General features: G+C 44.6%; 2 protein-coding genes across 2 annotated transcripts; one reads left to right on the top strand and one right to left on the bottom strand.

The window, feature by feature from the left end:
* Positions 1 to 678: 678 nt before the first annotated feature.
* LOC123064929 (uncharacterized) lies at positions 679 to 2,040 on the top strand. The gene is made up of 2 exons (XM_044488321.1): positions 679 to 1,651; positions 1,751 to 2,040. The coding sequence occupies exons 1-2, from the start codon at positions 953 to 955 to the stop codon at positions 1,829 to 1,831; spliced, it is 780 nt and encodes a 259-aa protein (XP_044344256.1). The 5' UTR covers positions 679 to 952; the 3' UTR covers positions 1,832 to 2,040.
* Positions 2,041 to 2,714: 674 nt separating this feature from the next.
* On the bottom strand, positions 2,715 to 10,035 carry LOC123068825 (protein usf). Its single transcript, XM_044491503.1, has 5 exons — positions 9,820 to 10,035; positions 9,250 to 9,392; positions 8,960 to 9,089; positions 3,592 to 3,783; positions 2,715 to 3,165 (listed from the first exon to the last, which is right to left on the bottom strand). The coding sequence occupies exons 1-5, from the start codon at positions 9,967 to 9,969 to the stop codon at positions 2,953 to 2,955; spliced, it is 828 nt and encodes a 275-aa protein (XP_044347438.1). The 5' UTR covers positions 9,970 to 10,035; the 3' UTR covers positions 2,715 to 2,952.
* Positions 10,036 to 12,322: the final 2,287 nt, after the last annotated feature.

The raw sequence follows: 12,322 nt of genomic DNA, 5'->3' as shown, positions 1-12,322 counted from the left end.
TTATGGTAAAAAAATATAAATCTTGAATGCAGAACTGACATCATTAGAACTTTCATACTTTATATGCTTGATATCATAATATAAATAGATATCTCTAAAAATTGGTCAAAGTTTATAGAATTTGATTTAAAAAAAACATACTCCCTCCGTTCCAAAATATAGCGCGTCCTCGGTTTCCGTGCTTCAACTTTGACCATTAATTTAATCAACAAGACCGACTGCGGCAGGCGAAAAAATTATACCAATGAATTCGTATTCAAAAAAAGTTTTTAATTATATAATTTTTGATCCCGCCGCAGTCGGTCTCGTGGGTTAAATTTATGGTCAAAGTTGAACCTCGAAAAGCGTGGGCGCGCTATATTTTGGAACGGAGGGAGTATTATGCAGTACGACTTTCGTCCTGGTTTATTGGTCCTCATTATATTATGTGCCAAATTTTCGCTATAAATTTAACTCATAAAATGTTCATGCAGGTCGTAAAAAATTATACCATTGCAAACTATGCTCAAATACGAATGCAACGGTATAATTTTATTAACCTGTATTAACATTTTATTAGTTAATTTTTTTATCAAACTTTGGCATAAATCAGACAACAAACCAGGAGGGAGGTAGTAGTGCCTATCAAACTCGTTTATCCCATCTGACAATCTCAATCCCCGTTGTTTTGTCACGGCGGTCACAGTCACCTGCCAACACAGATCGTTTTGCTCTGCGCACACGCCATGCCCATGCGCGCGCTCTCTCTCTCCCCCTCTCCCGTCCCGTCCCGTCACCTCAACCCAATCTGAGGGCCGGCTCTTGCTATTCTTCCCCTTTTAAATACGAGTACTCCACAGCACTCTCAGTGTCTGTCAAGCACTCAAGCGTGTTCATCTCCTCGGTCCTCGCCACCACACAAGTGACAAGTGAGGGAAGAGCGGGAAACCGTCGCCGCCCGCACAGCTCCAGGATGGCGACCGCCACGACCACCGCGCTGAGCATGAAGCTCCTCATCGACACCAAGGCCCGGCGCGTGCTGTTCGCGGAGGCGAGCAAGGACGTGGTGGACTTCCTCTTCTCCCTCCTCGCGCTGCCCGTCGGCACCGCCGTCAAGCTGCTCGGGAAGGAGGCCATGGTCAGCTGCGTCGGCAGCCTCTACGGCAGCGTAGAGAAGCTCGACGGCACCTACGTCCAGCCCGGCGCCGCCAAGGACGCGCTGCTCCACCCCTCTGTCCTCTCGCCGGCGGTAAGTAGCAAAAGCTCCCTCCTAGGCTTGCCGGCGCCGCCATCCCCACAAGCGAAGACGTTCTACCGATGCAGCCTGCAGTGCATCTGCTACAGCGGCGGATATGGCAGCAGCAGCAGCGAGCAGGCTAGATGCAACACCTGCCGGACTTACATGACGGAGAGCTACGCAACTTCGTGTCCATCATGTAACAACCAGATGACCACGCCCTTCACGGTCGTGCCGTCGGCCGGGTCCGGAAGCAAGGTGGCGGCCAGCGTCAGTGGGAAGGGGTTCGTGCAGGGCATCGTGACGTACACGGTGATGGACGACCTCACCGTGACGCCCATGTCCTCCATCTCCAGCATCACCCTGCTCAACACATTCGCAGTCAGGGACCTCAGCGCGCTCCAGGAGAAGACCGTGCAGCTCGGCTATGACCAGGTGATTTTGATTTATGAATCATCAGTAGCATACACGTTTCTCTCTCTTCCGTTCGATATGTCTTTGTTAACCATGTTGCATTTCCTCTAAATTTTGCAGGGTCTGGAGATCCTCAAGGCGTCGCTGCAGTCCAAGACCGTCCTCACCGACGTTTTCCTGAAGCCCGCCAGCAGCGCTTGAAGGCACGTGTCCTGCGCCTGACATGCACATCGACATGGGAAAGTAGCTCGATGTGTCTAGCTAAATTAGGTTGATCTTTTGTGTGGCCATCAGAACTATCTAAAACGGTTGCATCTTTTGGTAAACGTCATGTGTCAGATGGCATTAGCCAGATGCTCCAGGTTGTACTAGTACTTTGTTGTGCAGATGCTTGATGTATGGGTTTATCATCTTCTGCTGGTTCTCAAAATGTTTTTTCATGCGTATGTCGTATGTGTCGATCTGGGTAGCAGCATGGTTCATTTCCTGTTGTGCGCCTACTGGAAGGGATTGTCAAGGTCATGCAAGCGTTGCTTATTCTTCCAGCTTGGTTTACCATACAAACATGTCATACGCCAGGGTAATCTTTGGCGATTCCCATCCTAGCATAGCTCACCTTCTCAACACAATTAAGGCCGCAATGGGCGACAGCGATTGCACGGGTCTGTCCGCTCTGATTCCGGCATTGCCACTGTCTACCAAGTACTGCCAACTAGGGGGTGTCGTGTATGTAATTTCTGTAAATGCAGTAGATTTATAATTTGCAAATTAATTATAATTATTTTAGGCTTAACCATATGGATGCGAAGAAAGGATGTCACGGTTACTGTAGCTTACGTGACCTCCCTTGAGGATGTTAGAGGATCCGGTTCCCGTGTTGTAGTGAGTAGGGCGAGAGAGAAATTACAAGTGTGGTGGTATTTACCATAAGATGTGCAAATGCATTTGGCGACACCCGCGTGGAGAAGTTCGCAATAGTAACATTAAGGTCCATGAATCAAATCAGCAACTTGCAGAAATCGATACCCATGCACTTGCCCTTGCCTCAAGATTTAAAATCCAGAAAGCACTCGGCTGAAGCCTATTAAAACACAAAACAAACTCGTATGACAGCGTCGTAAGTGTTTCATTTCCCCTCCAATCAAGTACCCCGAGATGTTCTGGCAAAACCATGACGAGTTGGAACATATAGTAGTACTAACACAAAACACACTGCTTGTCTAGATTGGGCACTGGCTACATATTGCACCCAAACATTTTATTCTTCTGAGCCGACAGACTCCATATACATCATTCAGAGACCATATGGATATGGTAATGGCTCATGCAGACCCCAGGAAACGACCCATCCAAGTGGAGAAGCGGGACCATGCCAGGTCAATGGCCCCCTGATTCTCATCAGTCAAACCCATGCCCTTCCTCCTCTTGAGGGCCTCAGGCGATGCGTTCATGAAGGCATGGGAGCATCCAGAGTATATGTGGACTTCATGTGCCACTCCAGAAGCCTTGAGCTTCTCCTCCAATGATTTGGCCGCCTGAAACATCACACACATAGCAATGTCATGTATTTCTACTTTAAAATTAAGTACTATAGTTATCCAATGATAATAAGTATATGCACATAAAGGTTAAATCAGCTGCTACAAACCCATTTGCCGGCCTGTCACATATCACATATCAATAGATAGTGAGACAGCAGGACCATAGGTAATTTTACACATCTTTTGAATTATAGTTACACCGACGTGTATGCAACACAATGGATAAAATAATTACCAAAAAGTAAACTGATTCGCCATTTGACACATGGAAGGAATTAAAAGCCTGTTTTCCAGTTTATGATATCGTACAGAAAACAAATAGACCTGGATACTGTTTCACAACAAACGAGACCAAAAAAGCAACATGAACCTATGGAAAGTAGCAATGAAGAGAAATGGGAAGGTAAAGAAAGGTCTTACGGTAACATCCGCAAACCCAACAAAACTGTCAAGCTCCCCAAAATGAGCCTGGATTGGAGCCTGAGCCTTGGAAGCATCAGCAAGCTCCGAAGATGGCGTCCCGTAGAAAGCAACAACAGCATCAACCTCTGGGACCAAAACTCCACTTGCGATCGCCAAAGCACCTCCCATGCAATAACCAGTAACACCAACCTAACACAGTGGAAAAGAAAGTAGGGCTAATCATTACAATATTTGTTGTTTTTAACAGAACATAAAAAGGACATATATGTGTTGCTATAGCATTGTCCATAACAAAATAACGACAGAATATATATGGTACACATATATATTTATTGTCCTACATTCATACTATAGTTACTTTGCCAGAGTTTATTGGCACACACAGACCAAATTTATAAACTAGACAGTTCAACGCTTCATAATGTACACATTAGCACAAATTAAATAGTCCCTTCGCTCGAAAATATTGGAAGTTCTAGGTTTGTCCTAAGTCAAACATCTTTAAGTTTGACCAGATCTACTGAAATATATACCACATCTACAACGCTAAATTAGTTTGACTTGGGACAAACCTAGAACTTCAAATATTTCAGAACAGAGGTAGTAGCATGGTCGAAGAAATCTATAATCCATGAAAGAGACTTTCAGCCTATCAAACATTTGACTAATGTGTAATACCACGATTTTGCCATTTTAGTCAACACAGCAATTACGGGCTAGGTTTAAAAAATTCAACTCTTACTATTACCTCCATTTAGCCGGTCCCAAGCCCGGGTAAAGGAGGAGGGTTGTGATAGGCTTGGCGAGCCAACGTAAAAACTCAGCCACTCTTATGGAGATGAAACCCAAAAGATTTTCGTTGGGGCGTAACCCTCTCAGTGACGGAACAAGATCCTCTAACATCACGAAGGGATGTTAGGAAAGCTACAGTACCCTGACATCCCTTCTTCACATCCATATGATTAAGCCTAAAATGACTTGAATTAATTTACAAATTACAAATCTACTGTATACATTTACAAAAATGACATACAAACAAAATTATGGTGCAATAAAATTAATTTTAGATTTTATTTTCTATGAACAGTAACTGCGTACATTGTCTTGATCCGGATGTTAGAGGATCCGTTCGTGATGTTAGAGGATCCGGATGTTAGAGGATCCGGCACTGTAGCTTTGTGACATCCCTTCGTGATGTTAGAGGATCTGTTCCCCTCAGCGACGCGCTACATCGGAACCCGGGTGTGGTGGAAAATGGGCAAGGGTCGGGCCGTCACCCCAAGGTGGCGCGCCGTATCTTGATCCGGATACGGTGGCAAGTGAGCGAGGATCGGGTCGTCGCATCCTTAGTGGCGCGCTACATCAGCACCCGGATGTAGTGGAAAATGAGCAAGGGTCTTCGCATTTGACTCGACGAGTGCGAAGGGTAAGGAAGCTAGCCGAGCCTAGGAGGATTCGCTTAGGTAGCTGGAACGTAGGGTCTCTGACAGGGAAGCTTCGGGAGCTAGTTGATGCAGCGGTGAGGAGAGGTGTTGATATCCTTTGCGTCTAAGAAACCAAATGGAGAGGACAGAAGGCAAAGGAGGTGGAGGATACCGGCTTCAAGCTGTGGTACAAGGGGACGGCTGCAAACAGAAATGGCGTAGGCATCTTGATCAACAAGAGCCTCAAGTATGGAGTGGTAGACGTCAAGAGACGTGGGGACCGGATTATCCTGGTCAAGCTGGTAGTTGAGGACTTGGTTCTCAATGTTATCAGCGCGTATGCCCCACAAGTAGGCCACAATGAGAACACCAAGAGGGAGTTCTGGGAAGGCCTGGAAGACATGGTTAGGAGTGTACCGATTGGTGAGAAGCTCTTCATAGGAGGAGACCTCAATGGACACGTGGGTACATCTAACACAGGTTTTGAAGGGGCGCATGGGGGCTTTGGCTATGGCATCAGGAATCAAGAAGGAGAAGATGGCTTAAGCTTTGCTGCCTACAACATGATTGTAGCTAACACCCTATTTAGAAAGAGAGAATCACATCTGGTGACTTTTAGTAGTGGCCAACACTCTAGCCAGATTGATTTCATCCTCTCGAGAAGAGAAGATAGGCGTGCGTGCCTAGACTGTAAGGTGATACCTAGAGAGAGTGTTGTACCCCAGCATAAGCTGGTGGTTGCTGACTTCCGCTTTCGGATTTGTGTCCAGCGGGATAAGCGTGTCAAAGTCGCTAGAACGAAGTGGTGGAAGCTCAAGGGGGAGGTAGCTCAGGCATTCAAGGAGAGGGTCATTAAGGAGGGCCCTTGGGAGGAAGGAGGGGATGCGGACAGTGTGTGGATGAAGATGGCGACTTGCATTCGTAAGGTGGCCTCGGGAGTGTCCAGGGGAAGGAGAAGCGAAGATAAGGATACCTGGTGGTGGAATGATGATGTCCAGAAGGTGATTAAAGAGAAGAAAGATTGCTTCAGATGCCTATACCTGGATAGGAGTGCGGACAACATAGAGAAGTACAAGATGGCGAAGAAGGCCGCAAAGCGAGTTGTTGGTGAAGCAAGGGGTCGGCATATGAGGACCTCTACCAACGGTTAGGCACGAAGGAAGGCGAAAGGGACATCTATAAGATGGCCAAGATCAGAGAGAAGAAGATGAGGGATATTGGCCAAGTCAAATGCATCAAGGACGGAGCAGGCCAACTCTTGGTGAAGGACGAGGAGATTAAGCATAGATGGCGGGAGTACTTCAACAAGCTGTTCAATGGGGAGAATGAGAGTTCTACCATTGAACTGGACGACTCCTTTGATGAGACCAACATGCGTTTTGTGCGGCAAATCCAGGAATCTGAGGTCAAGGAGGCTTTAAAAAGGATGAAAGGAGGCAAGGCGATGGGCCCTGATTGTATCCCCATTGAGGTGTGGAAAGGTCTCGGGGACATAGCTATAGTATGGCTAACCAAGCTTTTCAACCTCATTTTTCGGGCAAACAAGATGCCAGAAGAATGGAGACGGAGTATATTAGTACCAATCTTCAAGAACAAGGGGGATGTTCAGAGTTGTACTAATTACCGTGGAATTAAGCTGATGAGCCATACAATGAAGCTATGGGAGAGAGTCATTGAGCACCGTTTAAGAAGAATGACAAGCGTGACCAAAAATCAGTTTGGTTTCATGCCTGGGAGGTCGACCATGGAAGCCATTTTCTTGGTACGACAACTTATGGAGAGATATAGGGAGCAAAAGAAGGACTTGCATATGGTGTTCATTGACTTGGAGAAGGCCTATGATAAGATACCGCGGAATGTCATGTGGTGGGCCTTGGAGAAACACAAAGTCCCAGCAAAGTACATTACCCTCATCAAGGACATGTACGATAATGTTGTGACAAGTGTTCGAACAAGTGATGTCGACACTGATGACTTCCCGATTAAGATTAAGATAGGACTGCATCAGGGGTCAGCTTTGAGCCCTTATCTTTTTGCATTGGTGATGGATGAGGTCACAACGGATATACAAGGAGATACCCCATGGTGCATGCTCTTTCCGGATGATGTGGTGCTAGTTGACGATAGTTGGACAGGGGTAAATAGGAAGTTAGAGTTATGGAGACAAACCTTGGAATTGAAAGGGTTTAGGCTTAGTAGAACTAAAACCGAGTACATGATGTGCGGTTTCAGTACTACTAGGTGTGAGGAGGAGGAGGTTAGCCTTGATGGCCAGGTGGTACCTCAGAAGGACACCTTTCGGTATTTGGGGTCAATGCTGCAGGAGGATGGGGGTATTGATGAACATGTGAACCATCGAATCCAAGCCGGATGGATGAAGTGGCGCCAATCTTCTAGCATTCTCTGTGACAAAAGAGTGCCACAAAAGCTAAAAGGCAAGTTCTACAGGCCGGCGGTTCGACCCGCAATGTTGTATGGCGCTGAGTGTTGGCCGACTAAAAGGCGACATGTTCAACAGTTAGGTGTGGCGGAGATGCATATGTTGAGATGGATCTGTGGCCACACGAGGAAGGATCAAGTCCGGAATGATGATATACGAGATAGAGTTGGGGTAGCACCAATTGAAGAGAAGCTTGTCCAACATCATCGGAGATGGTTTGGGCATATTCAGCGCAGGCCTCCAGAAGCTCCAGTGCATAGCGGGCGGCTAAAGCGTGCGGAGAATGTCAAGAGAGGGCGGGGTAGACCGAATTTGACATGGGAGGAGTTCGTTAAGAGAGACCTGAAGGATTGGAGTATCACCAAAGAGCTAGCTATGGACAGGGGTGCGTGGAAGCTTGCTATCCATGTGCCAGAGCCATGAGTTGGTTGCGAGATCTTATGGGTTTCACCTCTAGCCTACCCCAACTTGTTTGAGACTAAAGGCTTTGTTGTTGTTGTTATTGTTGTTGTTGTTACTATTACCTCCATTTGATTTGTCACGTTAGAACTGATCAGATGAATGTCTATAAAGGGGCAGCCCCAGTGCATGTAGCTCCCGCTTGCGCAGGGTCTGGGGAAGGGTCCGACCACTTTGGGTCTATTGTACGCAGCCTTTCCCTACATTTCTGCAAGAGGCTGTTTCCAGGACTTGAACCCGTGACCTCATGGTCACAAGGCAGCAGCTTTACCACTGCGCCAAGGCTCCCCTTCATATCAGATGAATGTCTATGCTAACAAAAATTTAGAACAAGATGTCAAGTGTGACAGAAGTGCCCCAGGGTTCTAACCGACTAATTGATTCTTTGATGCTTCCCGAAAATTCAAAGCTTACAACTGCTTGGCATGTTAGCACTGATCAGATCAAAGTACATACTAATAAAAGTTTATAACAATTTGTCAAGTGTGAAAGAAGTGCCCGAAGGGCCAAGGTTCTCACCGATTAATTGATTTTATGATGCTTTTTCGATGAAAATTGCCACTCATACACTCACATCTGACATAATCTGATTTTTTTTACAGAAACTGACATCTTAGATAGCTAATAGGTATATCTTAGTAATGTAGTTAACCGTCAAAATCGTGCAATAAGACTTGTGCAACCAACAAACATAATGTACACTCACATGTCAGATTTTCCTGCATGGTAGCACAACAAATCTACCAAAAGGATAAAGACAGCAGCACTTTCATTTTCACTGATATTTTGTTACTGATCAATTGATTTAAGACACTGGAGTTTACTACTACAAGAGGCTCAATTAACATATTTCTCCTTTCAAAAGAGTAACGAGTCCTAGCTGATTCGTAGGATCAGATGGCAAATAAGCAGAAGACATCACACTCTCTACCTCTTCTATTAATCATAATGGTTTTCATGCTACCCAAAACAACACAATTCGAGTAAGAAATCTTACAGAGAAAATCTTGAAACATAAACAAACTTAAATAAAAAAAACTACCTTGGGCGATCCATTTTCCTTCAGCCATTTAACTGAAGCCTGAATATCCTTGATTGCACCCTGCCAGTCTAGTCCTTCCATCAGATGTTGTGCCTCAGCTACCTCCAAAGCAACCTTCCCACGGTACAAACTGAAAATAAATAAATAAAAAAGATGTAAACACAAAAAGCATTTGACTGGGCCATAATATTCTGAGGAAGTAGTGGCACTCCAAGAAGCACCCGTTCCATAATACTTTATCTTTAACAAAACAAATGGTGCAAAGCAAGGAGCACATGGTATCAACATACTCTGGAATAAGTGCTCTGTATCCATCGCCGATTTGGGAAATATGGATGGCATGATTCTTGACCTCATAGTCAACACCCCACCACTCTTGCAACACTACGACTCCAGGAGCATTTTCTTTGCCAACAACATAGACATCAAAGGTCTGAAGAAGTACAACATCACATCAGTTTATCAGCAAGATGCAAGATATATTTAGCAAAAGCACCAAGATTACGGGCATGCTTGGTTTGGTACAGAAAAAAAGGCTAGCCCGTGTCTAAGAGGTGAAATTCGAGAGCAGTGCATCCAGAAAATTTGTCTGGTTATACAGAGGGTCAATTCGCTACATAAATCTGGGCACCTACTTGGAGACAAGACATTGCATATCGTACTAACGTTTCCCCACATCTAAGAAACTCTAAATGGCCTAATTCCACTCAGAATGTGCAAATAAGATGAAAAATACTAGATGGGTGGAAGAAGTAAGGGGGAAACCTAGAAGAAAAAACCCTACCGTGTAACCCTCGATGCGCGCTCTCGCGCAATAACAGAGCAAGTGATGGTTCGAGGAGGGAAGGATGTGTTCTGACCGTGTCCTCGCGCTGGATCTGGATCTTCTGGAACTGGCTGGCGGCATCGGAGGCCATGGCGGCTCGGGGCTGGAAGCCGGACGAGTGCAGGGGCGAGCGGCGGAGGGGGAGCAGGGAGGCGCTTCGGAGCAGTAGTCGCGCTGTGGCCATCGCCAGGCCGCTTTACCCTGCGTTTTCTAGAGTCTGCTGGTCTGTCGCCACCACTGCGGTACTGGGTGACGACATAGCGGGCCTGGGCCAACCAGATGATGAGGCCGATACGCTTATTTCCCAGGCCCAGTGAAGCGAGCGAGATAATTGCATCTTAGTCGTTGGCGATGTTCAATTTGGTCCTAGAACTCGCAAATTGTGTCACATTGCTGCGCGAGCAATAAAAAGCGCGTGATCTGGTATATACTAGCTATACCCGCGCGGCGGCACACCGCGCCCTGTTGATGCGTAGTCGTGAATTTTTTTTCCATGTTGCTAATGGAATTTGCGATGTTGTGTGAGATGTTGCTGAGTTGCCACTTTTTTCACTCGGTCGTGATTCAATGTAGATCATATGTGTATCAAATTGTATAGTATTAATAAGGCAGTAATGATGCACTGCTAATAAATTGTCTTGATATTTTCAGTTGTAAAATACCTCTTCCCATATAACATCATCAAAATATACTCATTTATTACAGTTTACACTGAAAAGAAAAAAGAAGTTGAACAAATAGAACTATTGTCAAATCTGAAGTTAATTCCAGCTAGTTTTTTTTTCTGGTTTGTATTTTTTTCAAAATTCACAAACTTTTTCAAACTCGCAATTCATTTTTGAAATCATGATTTTTTTGTAAACCAGGAACAATTTCAAATTTGTGATTAATTGTCAAATTCAATAATGTTTTTCCAATTCAAGAACATATTTATAAGTCCACAAACTTTTTCATATTAGTGAACTTTTCTCAAACAATTCATGAATGTTTTTCAAATCCACAAACTTTTTTCAAATTCCTGAACTTTTTCTTCAAATCCCTGTAGTTCTTCAAATTTAACATAAAAAATCATTACTTTTCAAATCTATGAACTTTTTTCAAATTTTATGATTTTTTAATCCCTGATTTTCTCTCAAAAGTCAATGGTTGAGGGTGAACGGTCAGCAGTCAATGGCCGACCGCTCAAAAAGTCAAACCGAGCTTGGGACGATCCAAGCGAACCGAGCTGCTCACATTGGTAGGCTGGGTCCCGCTTGGCATCCGGCTAGTGCCACTTTAGATTTTGGGTGCTTAAGCACCAATTAGGAGGTCTTAGACCTAAACTACCTTGTTGGAATCGACCCATAGAATTTCTACTCTTATACTAAGATCGAACACATTAAAACCACTCATGGTTTATATAATTCTAGTGTGGCCTCATGTAGAGTTGGTGTCTGTGATGAAATGACAGAGATTTTGCAAACTCTTGCATATAATCTTGTGCTGGTTTAGCACCGGGGGATGAGATCTTTGGATCTTTGGTTTGGGAGCGTTGAGGACATGTGCAATGGTATGAAATTGTTCCATGCCTTTGAAGGAAATATGCCCTAGAGGCAATAATAAAGTTATTATTTATTTCCTCATATCATGATAAATATTTATTATTCATGCTAGAATTGTATTAAACGAAAACATAATATATGTGTGAATACATAGACCAACATAACGTCACTAGTATGCCTCTACTTGACTAGCTCATTAATCAAAGATGGTTATGTTTCCTAACCATAGACATGTGTTGTCATTTGATTAACGGGATCACATCATTAGGAGAATGATGTGATTGACATGACCCATTCCGTTAGCCTAGCACTTGATCGTTTAGTATATTGCTATTGCTTTCTTCATGACTTATACATGTTCCTATAACTATGAGATTATGCAACTCCCGTTTACCGGAGGAACACTTTGGGTGCTACCAAACGTCACAACGTAACTGGGTGATTATAAAGGAGTACTACAGGTGTCTCCAAAGGTACATGTTGGGTTGGCGTATTTCGAGATTAGGTTTTGTCACTCCGATTGTCGGAGAGGTATCTCTGGGCCCTCTCGGTAATGCACATCACTATAAGCCTTACAAGCAATGTAGCTAATGAGTTAGTTACGGAATGATGCATTACGTAATGAGTAAAGAGACTTGCCGGTAACGAGATTGAACTAGGTATTGGATACCGACGATCGAATCTCGGGCAAGTAACATACCGATGACAAAGGGAACAACGTATGTTGTTATGCGGTTTGACCGATAAAGATCTTCGTAGAATATGTAGGAGCCAATATGAGCATCCAGGTTCCGCTATTGGTTATTGACCAGAAACAGTTCTAGGTCATGTCTACATAGTTCTCGAACCCGTAGGGTCCGCACGCTTAACATTACGATGACAGTTTTATTATGAGTTTATAAGTTTTGATGTACCGAAGTTTGTTCGGAGTCCCGGATGTGATCACGGACATGACGAGGAGTCTCGAAATGGTCGAGACATAAAGATTGATATATT

The sequence above is a fragment of the Triticum aestivum genome, chromosome 3B, assembly GCF_018294505.1.
Source record: "Triticum aestivum cultivar Chinese Spring chromosome 3B, IWGSC CS RefSeq v2.1, whole genome shotgun sequence".
In the NCBI taxonomy this organism is placed as follows: Eukaryota; Viridiplantae; Streptophyta; class Magnoliopsida; order Poales; family Poaceae; genus Triticum; species Triticum aestivum.
The sequence above is the reverse complement of the archived record's forward strand: the minus strand, read 5'-3'. Positions and strand labels throughout refer to the sequence as shown.